This window comes from Bufo bufo, chromosome 8 (assembly GCF_905171765.1).
Source record: "Bufo bufo chromosome 8, aBufBuf1.1, whole genome shotgun sequence".
In the NCBI taxonomy this organism is placed as follows: Eukaryota; Metazoa; Chordata; class Amphibia; order Anura; family Bufonidae; genus Bufo; species Bufo bufo.
The window spans coordinates 186464200-186484635 of record NC_053396.1 but is presented as its reverse complement, the minus strand read 5'-3'; the positions used below and the strand labels follow the sequence as shown (position 1 = coordinate 186484635).

At 43.3% G+C, this 20436-nt stretch overlaps 1 protein-coding gene across 3 annotated transcripts in view; it reads left to right on the top strand.

Annotated features, from left to right (window-relative positions):
- LOC121009418 (cytochrome P450 2G1-like) overlaps positions 1-20436 on the top strand; it is a 130878-nt gene that overhangs the window by 90872 nt on the left and 19570 nt on the right. The window contains exon 1 of one of the 3 annotated variants that reach the window (XM_040442528.1): positions 13171-13403. The exons of 1 other annotated variant lie outside the window; for it this stretch is intronic. In XM_040442528.1, coding sequence (XP_040298462.1) covers positions 13224-13403 — 180 coding nt within the window. In that variant the 5' untranslated portion in view covers positions 13171-13223. Of the gene's footprint in view, positions 1-13170; positions 13404-20436 lie in introns of those variants that run through there. One more of the 3 variants, XM_040442526.1, reaches the window with a different exon arrangement.

The following is a 20436-nucleotide window of genomic DNA, read 5'->3' as shown; positions in this document are numbered from 1 at the left end:
CCCATTTTGAGTATGTACCAATTACAAAGACTGTGGGGCACATTTATTAAGACCGGCGTTTTAGACCCCTATACCTGACCGTTGATCCGCCAGAGTTATTCAGAGGTGCAGGCTTCCTAGCAGCTAGAAGGCGCTACTACGAGTGCCACTGCCTTCTTAAACAGCTAATCGACGGGGTCCCAGGTGTTGGAACCCTGCCGATCAGATACTCATGATGTATCTAAAGGATAGATCATCAGTAAGAAAAAGGCAGTCAACCCGTTTAACCCCTTAGTGACCACCCATACGCCTTTTTTCCAACGGTCTAAGCGCTGCACAGGTCCCCGTTGCAGTGGGGAGCAGGGACTCGGCTCTCACATGAGAGCCGCGGCCATGCTCTAACAGCCAGGACTGGCAGGAGTGCCGATCTGGGCTGTTTAACAATTTACATGCTGTGGGCAATGGCGCTCGCCGCATGTAAAGTGCTGACAGAGAGCGCGGATTCCCTCTGTCTCCCATCAGCACCCCCCAAATGCAATCGTGGGGTCCGATGTGTGTGTGTGTCTGACTGGGGTCTCGTGTAAGCCCTAGACCAGCCTTCAGTAATTTCCAGAAGGCTACGCATCTCTGGCGCAGCCTGCTGTTCAATGTCAGAATAGCATTGCAATTAATATGCCATGCACTATAGGGATAATGCACTGCATTTTAAAATCAGACTGTTGTCTGTTATAGTCCCCTTGTAGGACTATTAAGTGGTAAAAAAAGTTTCATTTATTGAATACAAAAAAATGCCATATAAAAATTACGCTTTTTTTTCCCCATTGAAAATACGCTATTCAATGAAAAAAATTAGAAAAAAAAATCTCTCTCATATGTTTGGTATTGCCATGTCCGTAACGACCCAGACGACATAAATATCACATAAATTATCCCCTATGGTGAACGCCATAAAAAAGAAATAAAAAAAATACAGAATTGCTTAGTTGCCACCAAAAAACAATCAATCTAAAAGCGCCATTTACTCCAAAATGATACCAATGAAAAATACAAGCCATCCCGAAAAAAATGGAGCCCTCCCACAACTCCATAGAGAGAAAAAAAAAAAGTTATGTGTCTTGGAAAGTGGTGATGCAAAAACATTTTTTTATTTTTGAAAAAAGGGGTTTTATTGCAAAAAAGTAGTAAAACGAAAAAAAATAAAATGTATTTGGTATCACTGTAAATGTAGTGACCCAGAGAATAAAGATATTATGTTTTTTATACAGAAAAATGAACGCTATAAAATTTATAATGTAAAAACGCAGTGGCAGTATTGCTGTTTTTCCCATCTGCCTCCCAGAAAGAGTTAATAAAAGTTAATCATAAAGTTATGTGTACCCCAAAATGGTACCATTAAACAACTACAAGCCCTAATAAAGCTAAATAGATGGAAACATAAAAAAGTTATAGCTCTTGGAACGTCACAATGAAAAAAGGAAGAACAACGTTTGGTCAGTAAGGCCCAAAACAGGCTGATCACTAAGGGGTTAATGCTAAGACAACATTGGTAATGTCATAGTGACAATGGTTAAACGAATGGTAGTAACAGGCTGCTTAAAAGAGCACTGTATGGTTAAAAAAATATATATATGTATCCCTTTTTGGTGCCAGGATGGCCTCTACTCTGTCTTCTGATCTAGTAAATGGCAGACACCATTTTTAATGATTTGTGCAGGATGAATACTAAAACTTTTGGATGTGCTGAAATCTAAAACTTTTCTGAATAATCGCAACAAAACCAATTTGAGTCGTATTAATTCACTCATCTCTACTAAAAATAATTTTTCCAACTCGACCTTAATAAAAAATAATTACCAATTTGTCTTCTACATTCTTCATGTTTCATTTTCCCCGCAAACTGAAAAAAATCTGATATTGTACACGGTCTGTTAGACAAGATCAGATCCATCAAGTTATCTGCTCCGGTCCGTTCCTTGACAAGCTGAGAGAAATGTTGTCTTGAATGGTCGATAAAAACGTATAGCTTCTAGAACAACCAACAGATTGAATGTCCCAATTAGTGTCAGGAGAGTTAAAATCCCCCATAATATGGACCCCGTTATTGCAGCATTTCATACTGTTAGGCCTCTTTCACACGGGCGTCATGGATTTGGCCCGGATAGTATGCGAGTGCGTCGGGGGCAAATGCACAATTTTTCCACGCGAGTGCAAAACATTTTAATGCGTTTTGCACGCGCGTGAGACAAATCAGCATGTTTGGTACCCGAACCCGAACCCGGACTTCTTCACAGAAGTTCGGGTTCTGGTTAGGTGTTCTTTACATGTTATTATTTTCCCTTATAACATGGTTATAAGGGAAAATAATAGCATTCTTCATACAGAAGGCTTAGTAAAATAGGGCTGGAGGGGTTAAAAAATAATAATAATAATTTAACTCACCTTATTCTACTTGTTTGCGCAGCCCGGCTTCTCTTCTGTCTTCTTCTTTGCTGTCCCAGGGGAAAAGGACCTGTGGTGAGTGATGTCAGCACAGGTCCTTTTCCTCCGGGACAGCAAAGAAGAAGACAGAAGAGAAGCCGGGCTGTGCGAACAAGTGGATTAAGGTGAGTTAAATTATTAATATTTTTTTTTTAACCCCTCCAGCCCTATTTTACTAAGCATTCTGTATTAACCTCTTCTGGACACAGGGTGTACCGGTACGCCCTGATGTCCTGGTACTTAAAGGGACACTGACAGGCCCTATAAACATATTTAGTTATTCCTATGCAGTCATAGATCTATTAAAGTATATTCCAATGATATAAGAGTACCAACTGTCCGCATTGTAAACCATGTAAAAACAACTTTATATTCATCTGTCAATCACATTTCTTTATCCCGAAGGGGCGTTTTTTCACATTTCTTTATGCCCAAGGGGCGTTTTTTTCTCATACCTTTGTGCCCAGCCGTGCCCCAACTGTCGTTTCCTACCGCCGCCGCCCAGCTCATTATTATTCACTGCGCTGGGCGGCTCTTACATTCCCCGATCCTGTCAGTTCCCGCGCATGCCCGATAGATACTTATGGGCATGGGCCTCAATCGGACCATCTGCGCATGCCCCAGCACCCTCCCAAGCCTGTAAATGAATGCGCCTGCGTCCGATCTCTCCTCCAAGGCACTCGTATCCAGCGGTTCAGAGCACTGATGTCATCATAAATTCAGATGGTTACCGACGCCCGGCGGGTGGTGATCGTAACCCGGTGCCTGCTCAAATAATTGAGCAGGCACCTCGGCTGAATGCGTGGGGGGGTCCCCCTCAGACCTGCGGTTTGCGGCTTTACCTGCGGTTTGCGGCAGGGATCGGGCGTGCCATCGGCTCCCCATGCGGCTGTAAGGGGGATCCGATGGCATGGAAGGCAGCGTAATGCCTAAGAAAGGCATCGCGCTGCCTTCCTGTGACGTGCCTGTGAGATCCAGCCCCCTGGATCTCACAGGCCGGAAGCTATATGAGTAATACTGTACACACAGTATTACTCATACAGCCAATGCATTCCAATACAGAAGTATTGGAATGCATTGTAAAGGATTAGACCCCCAAAAGTTCAAGTCCCAAAGTAGGACAAAAAATAAAGTGAAATAAAAGTTTTCCCCCCAAAAAATAAAAAGTTTCAAGTAAAAATAAACAAAAACATAATTTTCCCGAAATAAAGTAAAAAAAAATGGTAAAAAATATGGGGGTAAAAAAATATACATATTAGGTATCGCCGCATCCGTATCAACCGGCTCTATAAACATATTACATGACCAGAGATGAGAGAACTTCTGTTTTAAGTTCGGCGTCTAAAGTTCGGCTTCCGGTTAGCGGAGGATCCCGATATGGATTCCGAATTCCGTTGTGGTCCGTGGTAGCGGAATCAATAATGACCATTATTGATTCCGCTACCACGGACCACAACGGAATTCGGAATCCATATCGGGATCCTCCGCTAACCGGAAGCCGAACTTTAGACGCCGAACTTAAAACAGAAGTTCGCTCATCTCTACACATGACCTAACCCCTCAGATGAACACCGTAAAAAATAAAATCTGTGCTAAATAAACCATTTTTTGTCACCTTACATCACAAAAAGTACAACAGCAAGCGATCAAAAAGGAGTTTTCCCACCAAAATAGTACCAATCTATCCATCACCTCATCCTGCAAAAAATGAGCCCCTACCTGAGACAATTGCCCAAAAAATAAAAAAAACTATGGCTCAGAAAATGGAGACACTAAAACATCATTTTTTTTGTTTTAAAAAAACTGTTATTGTGTAAAACTTACATAAATATAAAAAAGTATACATATTAGGTATCGCCGCATCCGTATCGACCAGCTCTATAAAAATATCACATGACCTAACCCCTACACCGTAAAAAAAAAAAACGTGTTAAATAAACCATTTTTGTAACCTTACATCTCAAAAAGTGTAATAGCAAGCGATCAAAAAGTCATATGCACCCCAAAATAGTGCCACTTAAACCGTCATCTCATCCCACAAAAAATGAGACCCTACCTAAGATAATCGCCTAAAAACTGAAAAAACTATGGCTCTCAGAATATGGAGACACTAAAACATGATTTGTTTTTGTTTCAAAAATATTATTGGGTAAAACTTACATAAATAAAAAAAAGTATACATATTAGGTATCGCCACGTCCGTATGGTCCGGCTCTATAAAAATATCACATGACCTAACCCCTCAGATGAACACCGTTAAATATAAAAAATAAAATCTGTGCTAAATAAATCTTTTTTTGTCACCTTACATAACAAAAAGTGTACTAGCAAGCGATCAAAAAGTCACACGCACCCCAAAATAGTGCCAATAATACCGTCATCTCATCCCGCAAAAATTATACCCTACCCAAGGTAATCGCCCAAAAACTGAAAAAATTATGTCTCTCAGACTATGGAAACACTAAAATTAATTTTCCATTAATTCTTGTGGAACACCTAAAGGGTTAACAAAGTTTGTAAAATCAGTTTTGAATACCTTGAGGGGTGTAGTTTCTAGAATGGGGTCATTTGGGTGGTTTCTATTATGTAAGCCTTGCAAAGTGACTTCAGACCTGAACTGGTCCCTAAAAATTGGGTTTTTGAAAATTTCTGAAACATTTCAAGATTTGCTTCTAAACTTCTAAGCCTTGTAACATCCCCAAAAAGTAAAAATATCGTTCCCAAAATGATCCAAACATGAAGTAGACATATGGGGAAAGTAAAGTAGTAACTATTTTTGGAGGTATTACTATGTATTATAGAAGTAGAGAAATTGAAACTTGGAAATTTGCAATTCAAAAAAAAATAAATTGGTAAATTTTGTATTTTTTTATAAATAAAAATGTTTTTTTTTTTACTTCATTTTACCAGTGTCATGAAGTACAATATGTGACAAAAAACAATCTCAGAATGGCCTGGATAAGTCAAAGCGTTTTAAAGTTATCAGCACTGGTCAGATTTGCAAAAAATGGCCTGGTCCTTAAGGTGAAATAAAGCCTGAAGGGGTTAAGAATGCTGTTATTTTCCCTTATAACCATGTTATAAGGGAAAATAATAAAGATTGGGTCCCCATCCCGATCATCTCCTAGCAACCGTGCGTGAAAATCGCACCGCATCCGCACTTGCTTGCGGATGCTTGCCATTTTCACGCAGCCCTATTCACTTCTATGAAAAACGCACAAAATGGAGCATGCTGCTATTTTAATGCAACGCACTAGTGATGCGTGAAAATCACCGCTCATGTGCACAGCCCCATAGAAATTAATGGGTCTGGATTTAGTGCAGGTGCAATGTGTTCACCTCACACATTGCACCCGCGCGGAAATCTTGCCCGTGTGAAAGAGGCCTTAGGTAGCAAAGTCCAATTAGGTCATTACCATTTTTGAGGACTCCACATCGCGCTTCCCCCAATACTTTCATTTTAGCAGTGGGTTTTAAAGCATACCTGAGGTTTGCTACATCTCTGTAATATATGATAAAATGCAAAACAATAAATAACTTTTTTGTGAACGGTGGCTCAGTGGTTAGCACTGGTGACTTGCAGCGCTGAGGTCCTAGGTTCAAATCCAACCAAGGACAACATCTGCATGGAGTTTGTATGTTCTCTCCAGGTATGTGCGGGTTTCTTCTGGGTATGCTGGTTTCCTCCCACACTCCAAAGACATACTGATAGGGAACGTAGGGCTCATGCACACAAACTTATTTTGTGTCTGTTCCGGATTTTTGGCGGACCGTATACGGAACCATTCATTTCAAAGGGTCCAAAAAAACCACGGAAGTTAGGCTGGGTTCACACGAGCGTGTCCGGATTAGTTCCGGATGCGTCCCGGTGTGTTGCGGCAAACCCGCGCGAGTAGGAATGCAATTGCAGTCAGTTTTGACTGCGATTGCGTTCGGATGTTCAGTTTTTATCGTGCGTGTGCAATGTGTTTTGCACGCGCGTGATAAAAAACCGACTGTGGTACCCAGACCCGAACTTCTTCACAGAAGTTCAGGTTTGGGTTAGTTGTAGTGTAGATTGTATTATTTTCCCTTATAACATGGTTATAAGGGAAAATAATAGCATTCTGAAAACAGAATGCATAGAAAGTGATCAGTTGAGGGTTAAAAAAAATAAAAAAAATTAACTCACCTTCTCCGTTTGTTCGCGTAAGTCCCGGTCTCTTCTTTACTTCTCAAAAGATGAACTATGGGCTAAAGGACCTTTGGTGACATCAGATCACATGCTCCAATCACATGGTCCATCACCGCGGTGATGGACCCTGTGATTGGAGTATGTGATCTGACGTCACCAAAGGTCCTTTAGCCCATAGTTCATCTTTTTAAAGAACTAAAGACCGGGAACTACGCGAACAAGAGGACAAGGTGAGTTAATTTTTTTTATTTTTTAACCCTCAATTGATCACCTACTAAGCATTCTGTATTCAGAATGCTATTATTTTCCCTTATAACCATGTTATAAGGGAAAATAATACAGTGTATAGACAGTCACCTAGCAACAGTGCGTGAAAATCGCACCGCATCCGCACTTGCTTGCGGATGCATGCGATTTTCACGCAACCCCATTCACTTCTATGGGGCCTGCGTTGCGTGAAAAACGCAGAATATAGAGCATGCTGCGATTTTCACGCAACGCATAAGTGATGCGTGAAAATCATCGCTCATCTGAACAGCCCCATTGAAATGAATGGGTCCAGATTCAGTGCGGGTGCAATGCGTTCACCTACCGCATTGCACCCGCGCGGAAATCTCGCCCGTGTGAACGCAGCCTTACTTCATGTTCATTCTGTTTCCATATGTCCGTATTTCCATTCCTCAAAAAAATAGAACATGTCCTATGATTCTCCGCATTAGGCCTCTTTCACACGAGCGTGACGGATTAGGTCTGGATGCATTCAGTGAAACTCGCACCATTTTGCAAGCAAGTTCAGTCAGTTTTGTCTGCAGTTGAGTTCAGTTTTTTTCCATGCGAGTGCAATGCGTTTTGATGCGTTTTTCACGCGCGTGTTAAAAAACTGAAGGTTTACAAACAACATCTCTTAGCAACCATCAGTGAAAAACGCATCGCGTCCGCACTTGCTTCCGGATGCAATGCATTTTTCACTGAAGCCTCATTTAGGCCTCATGCACACGAACGTATTTTTTTGCGGTCCGCAAAAACGGGTCCCGTTTTTCCGTGATCCGTGACCGTTTTTTCGTCCGTGGGTCTTCCTTGATTTTTGGAGGATCCACAGACATGAAAAAAAAGTCGTTTTGGTGTCCGCCTGGCCGTGCGGAGCCAAACGGATCCGTCCTGAATTACAATGCAAGTCAATGGGGACGGATCCGTTTGACGTTGACACAATATGGTGCCATTTCAAACGGATCCGTCCCCATTGACTTTCAATGTAAAGTCTGGAGTCCCTTTTATACCATCAGATCGGAGTTTTCTCCAATCCGATGGTATATTTTAACTTGAAGCGTCCCCATCACCATGGGAACGCCTCTATGTTAGAATATACTGTCGGATATGAGTTAGATCGTGAAACCTCATTTCCGACAGTATATTCTAACACAGAGGCGTTCCCATGGTGATGGGGACGCTTCTAGTTAGAATATACTACAAACTGTGTACATGACTGCCCCCTGCTGCCTAGCAGCATCCGATCTCTTACAGGGGGCCGTGATCAGCACAATTAACCCCTCAAGTGCCGCACCTGAAGGGGTTAATTGTACTATCATATCCCCCTGTAAGAGATCAGGGCTGCCAGGCAGCAGGGGGCAGACCCCCCCCCCTCCCCAGTTTGAATATCATTGATGGCCAGTGCGGCGCCCCCCCCCCCCTTCCTCCCTCTATTGTAATAATTCGTTGGTGGCACAGTGTGCGCCCCCCCGCCCCCCCCTTCCTCCCTCTATTGTAATAAATCGTAGGTGGCACAGTGTGCGCCCCCCCGCCCCCCCTTCCTCCCTCTATTGTAATAAATCGTTGGTGGCACAGTGTGCGCCCCCCATCGGCCCCCCCTCCCTCTATAGCATTAACAACATTGGTGGCCAGTGTGCAGCCTCCCATCTCCCCCCCCCGATCATTGGTGGCAGCGGGTTACTAGCAATAGTACAATAGTGAAAGATTCATACTTACCTGGGAGCTGCGATGTTCGTGTCCGGCCGGGAGCTCCTCCTACTGGTAAGTGACAGTTCATTTAGCAATGCGCCGCACAGACCTGAGGCTGTCACTTACCAGTAGGTGGAGCTCCCGGCCGGACACGAACATCGCAGCAGCAGCCAGCAGCAGGTAAGTATGAATCTTCTACTATTGTACTATTGCTAAGTAACCATGGCAACCAGGACTGTAGTAGCGTCCCGGTTGCCATGGTTACCGATCGGAGCCCCAGCGATTAAACTGGGACTCCGATCGGAACTCCGCTGCCACCAATGATGGGGGGGGGGGAGATGGGAGGCCGCACACTGGCCACCAATGTTGTTAATGCTATAGAGGGAGGGGGGGCCGATGGGGGGCGCACACTGTGCCACCAACGAATTATTACAATAGAGGGAGGGAGGGGGGGGGGCGCACACTGTGCCACCAACGAATTATTACAATAGAGGGAGGGGGGGGGCCGCACTGGCCACCAATGATATTCAAACTGGGGAGGGGGGGGAGGGTCTGCCCCCTGCTGCCTGGCAGCCCTGATCTCTTACAGGGGGCCGTGATCAGCACAATTAACCCCTTCAGGTGCCGCACCTGAAGGGGTTAATTGTGCTGATCACGGCCCCCTGTAAGAGATCGGATGCTGCCAGGCAGCAGGGGGCAGTCTTGTACACAGTTTGTAGTGTATTCTAACTAGAAGCGTCCCCATCACCATGGGAACGCTTCTGTGTTAGAATATACTGTCGGTTCTGAGTTTTCACGAAGTGAAAACTCAGCTTTGAGAAAGCTTTTATGCAGACGGATCTTCGGATCCGTCTGTATAAAAACTAACCTACGGCCACGGATCACGGACACGGATGCCAATCTTGTGTGCATCCGTGTTCTTTCACGGACCCATTGACTTGAATGGGTCCGTGAACCGTTGGCCGTGAAAAAAATAGGACAGGTCATATTTTTTTCACGGCCAGGAAACACGGCTCACGGATGCGGCTGCCAAATGGTGCATTTTCCGTTTTTTCCACGGACCCATTGAAAGTCAATGGGTCCGCGAAAAAAAACGGAAAACGGCACAACGGCCACGGATGCACACAACGGTCGTGTGCATGAGGCCTTACTTCTATGGGGCCAGGGGTGCGTGAGAATAAAGAACATGCTGCGTTTTTCACGCAACGTAGAACTGATGCGTGAAAAAAACGCTCATGTGTACAGAACCATTAAAATGAATGGGTCAGGATTCATGCTATGTATTCACGTCACGCTTTGCACCCGTGCAGAAAACTCGCTTGTGTGAAAGGGTAGTACTGTTCTATTAGGCTGGGTTCACACGGGCGTCATGTTTTGGCTCAGGATGCGTCCAGGGTGCATTGCGACAAATCCGCGTGAGTAGGTATGCAATTTCAGTCAGTTTTGACTGCAATTGCGTTCCGGTGTTCAGTTTTTATCACGCGGGTGCAATGCGTTTTGCACGCGCATGATAAAAATCTGAATGTGGTACCCAGACCCGAACTTCTTCACTGAAGTTCAGGTTTGGGTTCAAGGTTGTGTAGATGTAATTATTTTCCCTTATAACATGGTTATAAGGGGAAATAATAGCATTATTAATACAGAATGCTTAGTAGAAGGTCAATTGAGGGTTAAAAAAATAAAAATAAATTAACTCACCTCCTCCAATTGATGGTGTAGCTGCCGGTCTCCTGTTCTTTCTTCAGGACCTGTCAAAGGACCTGTGGTTACGTCACTGAGCTCATCACATGGTCCATCACCACGGTGATGGACCATGTGATTGGACCATGTGATGTGACGTCAGCACAGGTCCTTTAGCCGGCAGCTCATGATTAAAGAGGACCTTTCACTACAATAAAAAATCTAAACTAAGCATACAGACATGGAGAGCGGCGCCCAGGGATCTCCCTGCACTTACTATTTTCCCTGGGCGCCGCTCTGTTCTCCCGGTATAGGCTCCGGTATCTTCAGATTTTTGGCTCAACTGGGTGGAGCCTGCCGGCGTCTCCTTCTCCCAGGCTGGAGTGCTGGCCAATCGCAGCGCTCAGCTCATAGCCTGAGAGAAAAAAACAAACTCTCAGGCTATGAGCTGAGCGCAGCGATTGGCCAGCGCTACAGCCTGTAAGAAGGAGACGCCAGCAGGCTCCACCCAGTTGAGCCAAAAATCTGAAGATACCGGAGCCTATACCGGGAGAACAGAGCGGCGCCCAGGGAAAATAGTAAGTGCAGAGCGATCCCTGGGCGCCGCTCTCCATGTCTGTATGCTTAGTTTAGATTTTTTATTGTAGTGAAAGGTCCTCTTTAAAGAAGTAAGACGAGATCGGCAACTACGCGATCAAGAGGAGAAGGTGAGTTATCTCTATTTTTTTTAACCCTCAATTGACCTTCTACTAAGCATTCTGTATTAAAGAATATTATTTTCCCTTTTAACCATGTTATATGGGAAAATAATACAGTGAATAGACTTTCATCTTAGCAACCATGCGTGAAAATCGCACCGCATCCGCACTTGCTTGCGGATGCTTGCGATTTTCACGCAGCCCCATTTACTTTTATGGGGCCTGCGTTGCGTGAAAAACGCACAGTATAGAGCATACTGCTATTTTCATGCAATGCACAAGTGATGCGGGAAAATCACCGCTCGTGTGCACAGCCCCATAGAAGTGAATAGGTCCGGATTCAGTGCGGGTGCAATGCGTTCACCTCACGCATTGCACCCACGTGAAAAACTCGCCTGTGTGAACCCAGCCTTAGGGGCCAGCTGTTCTGTTCCACAAAATACGGAATGCACACGGACGCCATCTGTGTTTTTTGCGGATCTCTTTTTTTTGCGGACCGCAAAATATGTACGGTCGTGTGCACGAGCCCTTAGATTGTGAGCCCAATTGGGGACAGCTTGATGCTAATGGCTGTAAAGCGCAGCACAATATAGCAGCACCATATAAGTACAAAAATAAATAAAAACTGTATTGTAGAGCACCGCCCAATTTAAGGCAGATACCCCCTAATGAAACTGGAGAGTTACACCAATTGTGAACAACCAGGAACCACCCTGTATTGCTTGATGTATCCCCAGCGGTGTCCTGAGGGTTGCACTATAATGGCGCACCTTCAGTGTGTCAGGACCAAAAACAAATGTGCGTCCTGTGTCCACACCCCCAGGTAAGATGTGGGGTGACTGAAAAATGAACGATCTACTCCATGTACTCAGTGTGAGGGCTTCTGCACATGACTGCAGGTGTCCCGTTGCCGTATTGCGGACCGCAATTGCGGTTCCGCAATACACAGGAACCGTTTCGTGTGCATTCCACATCACGGATGCGGACCCATTCACTTCAATGGGTCCGCAAATCCGGAGATGCGGAATGGTGCGGAACGGAAGCACGGAACGGAACCCTTTGGAAGCATTACAGAGTGCTTCCGTGGGGTTTCGTATCGTTCTTCCGTTCCGCAAAAACATGTCCTATCTTTTGCGGAACGGCCGGATCGCGGACCATTTAAAGTGAATGGGTCCGCGATCGGCTGCGGCTGCCCCACGGACGGTGTTCGTGCATTGCGGCCCGCATTTTGTGGGCCTCAGCACGGCCACGTGGCGCACACGTTCGTGTGCAGGAGGCCTGAGGCTAAACAGTGCCTACAAGGCAGTTAGCACTGATGCCGGCACACCTCACTATATTCAAGGCAGGGTTTCATATGGATAGCCCATTTGCTAGGCTTTTGATGGCCCAGAAAGCCTCCCTGAATGTGTCCCTGTTATTACAGCCCCCCCCCCCCCTCATGGGTTCGGCTGACAATATACTAATGTCTATGGGTCTATCGCATGCCTTCAATAAAGGCAGACCATGTAATTGCTCCGGGCCCCGGGAGAGGGGGCCCATCACTCATTTCCGACTTCTTTCCTTCTGTTGGGAGGTGAAAACACTGCATTTGCATGCAGATGCCACTAGGGGGAGGTCAGTCCAAAGACATTATGATAGCTTCCATTGCACTATATAAACTCCTATCACTGAGCTCCCCTAGTGGTATCTGTAGGTAAACAGCTTTGTAAGGTGAAGCTGAAAACTTTATCAATGTATGTATTAGGAATGAGCAAATCGACTTTGAATGAAATATCCGAAGTCGATTTGCATAAAAACTTTGTTCTAATACTGTACGGAGCAGAAGCTGTTTAGACATCACAGTCTGCTGCCCGGGGACAATGATTGAGGTGTCTGCATCTCCAATCATTTCACCTGATGAACAAGTGTTTTGCGCATTCATCGGGTGATCTGCAACACCTTTAGAAAGGCAAATTATTGGGAATGAGCATTTGTAGGAACGTTCATTTCCGATATTCGGGCCTTATATTCAGTCCATATAAATTCACCTTTTAATGCAAATAGAAAGAAAACCCAAGGGTTATAAAATAGCAAGGGACCTTAAATACAAAATCATTTTAGATAAACTTGGTAATTATACTAACAATTAGAACATATTATGCAATAGAGCTGTAACTCTATACACCCTTCCTGTTCTCAATGATCATGTTATCTGGAATGCTGCTCTGGTCATGTATAAATACAGAGGGACATAGTACAGACAGAGCAGTAATCACAGGATGGCTCTGAACATTGCTTCCACACTTCTCCTGGCTACAGGTCTTATTCTTCTAATTTATCTCCTTAAATGGTGGAATAGGGTTAAACAGAAGAACCTACCTCCAGGACCTACACCTCTACCAGGCTTGGGGAACATCCTTCAGCTAAGCCCCTCAGAACTTCCACAGTCTTTAGTTAAGGTATGTACGTACACTCGTTTTCAATATATAGATCTGTTGTTGAACAAGCTCACAAGGCAGAGTGATATGGTAATAGACAAAGGAAACCATAGGGAACTAATATGCCATGAAGATGCTGTACATGTACATTAGTGTATATGGGATATCTGTGTCTGCTGCTCAATTAGCTAATAATAGAGTACGGTAAACAGCGGCCTATATTCTGCCTGCAAACTCACCGACAGGGGCATTTGAATTAAAGGGGTATTCCGGTTCCCTGATTTGGGTCTGCTTTGAAAGCATTGTGCAGCTTTTACGAATGTCTAATATATTGTAATAAACATTTTTGCCCTGTTCTCTAATAATACCTACTTACTTCTTAGTCTCCCTCTACCTCGTTTACACTCTTACATTTCTTATTTACAACCTGTCTGCTCTCTCCTGCTGCCGGTGGCTCTTGCACCTGGGACAAGCTCTGGTCAGGGCTTCTCTGCTCTGAACTATTTGTCTGCTGATTCCACAAGGCATGTAAGGGAGCAGTGCTCTACATCACGTAAAGCTGGCTTGCTGAATAATCCTGACACATAGCGGTAAAACTGAGGTTTTGTTGCAACTTTTCCTGTTTCTTTTTCCAGCTTGCCTATGTAGATCTTGCTCAGTGTCACTTGGTCGTTCCCTATCGGTTTCTTCTGTTCTTTCTGTTTCAAACTGCTTTGTGTGTCTTTATCAGTGTTGATCGCCAATATTCTATTTGCAAATTTTTATCGCGAACATCGGCACTTCGAGAATTTGCGAAGATGTAGAATATAGGGCTATATATTCGTAATCGCGGATATTCTAGATTTTGTTTTCATCAGTAACCTCCCTTCTTGCTTGTGGGCCAATGAGAAGGCTGCAATATCTTTGTGAGAGCTTAGCATTATCCCTAGCAACCAATAGGAAAGTTGCCTACCCCTTACTATATAAGAACCTCCCCATCAGACATTTTCTGCTGTTTTTTTGTAGTTGTGAGAGAGCAGTGACATTGCTGTGCTCCATACTTTCATCTAGATACATTAGATAGTTAGTAAGCTCATATATATAATACAGATAGTTAGTAGGAGATAGTCAGTGTAGGTTAGATAGTGATATAGTGTAGCTGATAGGTTCCAGCGCAGGGTGTTAGATAGTGTGATAGGAATTACTGTTTCTCTGCTGTCCATACATACATGCTACAGACATAGTGCACTTTGGTCCAATCTTATCTCATTGATTGGACTCCAGTTGGCTGACACCTCACTCCAATTAGCTCTTGGAGATGTCATTAGTCTAGGGGTTCACATACTTTTTCCACCTGCACTGTGAATGTTTACATGGTGTGTTCAATAAAAACATGGTAACATTTAATTCTTTGTGTGTTATTAGTTTAAGCAGACTGTGATTGTCTATTGTTGTGACTTAGATGAAGATCAGATCACATTTTATGACCAATTTGTGCAGAAATCCATATTATTCCAAAGGGTTCACATACTTTTTCTTGCAACTGTATATAACTTTTTAGCCATAATATATTTACATATATTATTATATATTTAGAATATATAATATATTATAATATATGTAAATATATTATGGCTAAAACATCAGTAGTAGTTTCCCACATATTCTGATACATATGTATCAGAAGTATGATTTTATCTAATATATAAAGCTGAGTGTGTGTGTGTGTGTATGTATGCTAAAGGAATCCGCATCCTCACATTTACAATCACGAAATTTGGCACACAGGTACCGTGTGCCAAATCCAGGAAGGTTTTAGACCAGGTCACGGCTCTCTAGGACGTACCGTTCCTGAGATATTCCCCAAAAAATGCATTAGCCAATACAAGCTTGGTCATATGACCATTATCAGCCAATAGAAGCTAGCAGGTCCTCCAGCCTCCACATACACAGTTTTACTCCAGGTTTCCATAATAACCCAGCCATTTAACTTCACTGCTGTAGGAGAGCTTTAAAGGAAATCTGTCATCAGGATAATTGCTATTGAAGTAAAGCCATGGCCTAATAGCACTTAGTACCTTATTTCAAGATGTGCCTTTTTTCCACCAATAGATGTTTTTATCCTCTGAAAATCCAGTTATTTTTATATTCAAATGAGACAGTAAGGTGCCTAGAGGGGCATCACTCTTGCAAGAAGGAGTCCAGACACGCCACCCTCAAAAGACTTAAACCCCCCCCCCAGGTCTGCCAAACCACGCCCAGATCTGGTTAGGCCACGCCCTTCCCAACTCCTGAGCCAACGGGGATTGAATAAAAGGAAGGTAAAAATCAACTTCTGTCAGCTGCAGGGGTGGGAGGGAGGGTGACTTTCTCCCTGCAGCTTACACTCAGACAGCACAGTACTGCTGTCTTAGAGTGAGCTGTTCAAAAGGACATGCCTCCGATCCGGTTAGGCCAAGCCCCCTCCTGCTCCTCAGCCGACTGAGATTGAAAAAATCAAGTTAGAAATCAACTTCTAGGTACCACTAAGCCACGCCCAGATATAGTTAGGCCACGCCCCTCCACTCCTCAGCCGACAGGGATTGAAAAAATGAAGGTAAAAATCAACTTTTGTCAGCTGTAGAGGTGGGAGGGACGGTGACTTTCTCCCTGCAGCTCACACTCAGACAGTACAGTGCTGCTGTCTTAGAGTGAGCTGTTCGAAATAACACGCCCCGATCCAGTAAAGGCCACTGTTAAGGGGGCGGGCCCCTGTGGAGGTCACTGTCAAGGGGGTGGTATGCTGTAAAAGTCACTGTTAAAGGGGAAGGCTGCTATAATAGTCAAAGTTAAGGAGGTGGGCTGCTGTGGAGGTCCAATTTAAAGGGATGGGGCACTGTGGGGGGGTCAGTGTTAAGGGGTGGGGGCTGTGGAGGTCACTGTTTTGGGGGTGGGGCGCTGTAGATGTCACTGTTATAGTGGATAGTGTTGATATCTTTTAACGACACACACAAACATTAAATGAAATAGATTAAATATACCCGGTCCTTCAGCTAGTATATATATAGATGAAATCAAACTTCTGATATACTGTATATGAATGCATAATATGTGGAAAAATACTACTGATGTTTTAGCCATAATATGTTTACATATATTATAATATATTATATATTCTAAATATATAATAATGTATGTAAATATATTATGGCTAAAAAGTTTTATATATATATATGTTTAAATTAAATTTAGCCTGTGTTTTTGAAAAGTTTATGACTGGATTTGACCTCACACAAGCTTTGACATTACAGCCCAGAACATTAACCACTACACTATAAGAGCTGGATGGCAAGCTACTAAGAAAAAGAAAACATTTGAGACTTCTGCGCTATAGGAACACTTACTACTACTAAGTATTCCTATACAGCTGAAGTTTGATATAGATATATATATATATATATATATATATATATTATAATTTTTATTTTTTTATTTATAGTAGCTGGCCATGCAGCTCTTGTAGTGTAGTGGATAACATTCTAGGCTGTAATGTCAAAGCCTGTGAGTTTGAATCCTGCCTCAATCTTTTCAGAAATACAGGCTGAATTACATTTAAATACGCTGACTCGAGAATGCTCGCCCAAAACTAGTCACAACAATACTTAGTGCACCAATCAGTAATATCTACTCAGACCTGATAAAATGTGAAGTTGCACGTATTGCGCAAAAAATATGCGCTTCATTAGTGCCGATTTGCACAATCGTGAAAATAATGACTGGAGATTGCGAATATTAAGTGAAAAATTAGCGAAATATCGCGAAAACGAATATTGCCTCTGCCGCTCATCACTAGTCTTGATACTGTATGTTTCTACCTTTTACTTAGCCGTCTGTTTGTAGTTGTCTGTTTCTGTATTATTGAGTGTCTGTCAATCCGTCTGTCAGAAATACTTACAGTGTGTCTATGTTTCTCATTATATATCATGCACTATTTTCCATCTCTCTCTCTCTTTATATATATATATATAATGTGTATCTATTACATAGTATGTTAACCTCACATGACAGAGGATGCACTCTCTCCGCTGTGTGTTTCAAGAAAGAAAAGCAGACCTGGAATAAGTGAGGTGCATCATTTAAAAACAGTCACTTCAGAGGCTGATACACACCAACGATTATTATTACAACCCCAGTTCCATAAAAAGTTGGGACGCTGTGTAATATATAAATACATGCAAATAGAAACAGAATGCAATGACCTGCAAATTTCATAGACCTTACTTTATTCATATTTTATTCACAGGTCATAAAAAAGATTATGCATTTTGAACTTGATGGCAGTATCTCAAAAAATTTAGGACAGGAGCAATAAAAGGCTGGCACTAAGAAAAGATAGCTGGAGGAGCAATTGCTAAGTCACATGACTGGGTATAAAAAGAACATGCAAGTTATTCAGAAGCAAAGATGTGCAGAGATTTACCAATCTGTGAAAAACTGTGTCTAAAATTGTGAAACTATTTCAGAAAAATGCAAAGATGTCCAATATTACACTGCAGCGAGCCCCCGATGAGCCGGGTCACAGGATGGGAGTGGTAGTAGTAGGGGTGCACCTATCCTTTCTGCTGCCTGAGGCAAAAATGGAAGCGGCGACACCCCCCCATCCCCTTGCCAAATTCTCAACCTAACCTCTTCCCTGCTCACATTACATACAGCACTACAAAACATAGAGGGTAAGACTACATGCACACGACCGTATGTGTTTTGCGGTCCGCAAATTGCGGATGCGCCAAAAAACTGATGACATTCCGTATGGCATCCGTTTTTTTTTTTTGCGGATCCGTTTTTTTCGCGTATCCATTGTAATAATGCCTATCCTTGTCCGCAAAATAGAAAAAAATAGGACATGCACAATTTTTTTTGTGGGGCAACAGAACGGACATACTGATGCGGACAGAAAACGGTGTGCTGTCCGCGTTTTTTGCGGACCCAATGAAATGAATGGGTCCGCATCCTATCCGCAAAAAAATTTGAACGGACACGGAAACAAACAACGTTCGTGTGCATGTAGCCTAATACAGCACCACATACGTACATCTTACATCCAGTGGTGTCTCCTCTCTTTTCTCATCTTCTCCTTTCAACCCAGACCAGTTTGATGATTTCTTTCAGCTATCTCTTCTCTCTGCAGAATTTGACAAACACCCTATTCTGCCACCCCCAATACTGTGCCAGCTGTGCTTCCCAATACTATACTGCAGAAACAGTCCCCCCATAAAATCTAATACCACACAGATAGTTCCCTCTTCAATACTTATTGGCATTAAGTGCCCTAAAACATAACTGTACCTAGCAAATAGGGCCCTGACATTAATGATTTAACCATAACGTCCCCAAAAAAATAATTGTGCTAAGTTGATACTGTGCTTGGGTGCCTCCCACAGGAATAGTGCTCCCAAAAGTCCCACTAATAGTAATAATTCTCTGCCAATAGTGCCCCTACAGTGCCCCCCCAACAGTACTAATGTCCCCACTGTGCCTCAGTAGTAATAATGCTCCCATAGTGCCCATAATAGTAATCATGTTCCCTATAGCCCCTGGTAGTAATAAAGTTCACCATAATGTCCCCAGTAGTAATAATTTTCCTTATAATGTGTGCCAGTACAACAAATGCCCCCTTATAATGTTCACTAGTACAATAAATGCCCCCTTATAATGTGTGCCAATGCAAAAAATGCCCCTTTATAATGTGTGCCAGTACAAAATATCCCCCATAATGTGTGCCAGTACAAAAATGCCCCATTGTGAGCCAGTTTAAAAATACCTCCTCTTAGTACCCCCAGTAAAGCCAATATCGCCATAATATGTGCCAATGCCCCCTACTGTGTTCCAGTACAAAAAAATACCCCCTCTCAGTGCCTCCAATAGAGCCAATGTCCCCATAGTGATCCCATAATGTGTGCCAGTACAAATAATGCACCTCTTTTCTGTGCCAGTACAAAAAAATACATCTTCTTAGTGCCCCCAATAGAGCCAATGTCCTTCATAGTGCCCCCATAATGCGTGTCAATGCCCCTTGTGTGTGCCATTACAAATAATACTCCCTCTTATTGCCCCCAGTTGAGCCAATGTCTCTATAGTGCCTCCACAATGCGTGTCAGTATATAATACCCTATTTAATGCTCCCAGTAGATGCCCCTATAGTCCTCCTTTCCCCCCTTCCCCATAGTGTGTGCCAGTATAAAATACTGCTTCTTAGTGCCCCCAGTAGAGCCAATGCCCCCATAGTGCTAGTGCTCCCATAATGTGTGCCAGTACAAAAAATGCCCCCCTCTCGGTACCAATACAAAAAATACCCCCTTTTAGTGCCCCCAGTTGAGCCAATGTTCCCTCTCATCCATCCACATAGTACCCTTCATAATGTGTGCCAGTATAAAATTACCCTATAAAATTCCTCCCAGTATATACCTCCATAGTGCTCCTATTCCCCACTTTCCCATAGTGCCCCAATGATGTGTGCCAATATATAATGCCCCTATACAGTGCTCCCAGTAGATGCCCCCATAGTGAATCCCCCATCCCTATAGTGCTCCCCATAATGTGTGCCAGTATATAATGCCCCTATACAGTTTCCTCAGTAGATGCCCCCATAGTGCTTCTTACCCCCCTTCCCCAAATTGGCCAAACAGTATGGTGTCAAATGAAAAATAATAATCACTAATACTTAACTCCATCACGCTTCTGGCCTTGTCCAGCACTGTATGCTCCCGGACTCAGGCGGCAAAATGAGAATGAGTTATTGTGCCATCTGTGCCGGCCTTTGATAAGCTACAGGCATTAGGCCTCAAGCAAATCAGAAGGAACAGGGCAGGATGAAAAAGTTAAATAAGTGAATTAAAGAAACAAGGCACAGATTATAAATGAAGAACATCTTTCTTTACTGAGTGCAAAAAAACTTATAGCAGCACATCCAGCAGGAGTTCATGCAATGTGCAATTTCTTCTCCCAGATAATGAGATATGGTGGCTGCCAATGTGGCAGAAGTTGACACTCAAAGGTTTGCTAGCTGACAAATTCTCTCTCCTGATTCCCTTCCCTA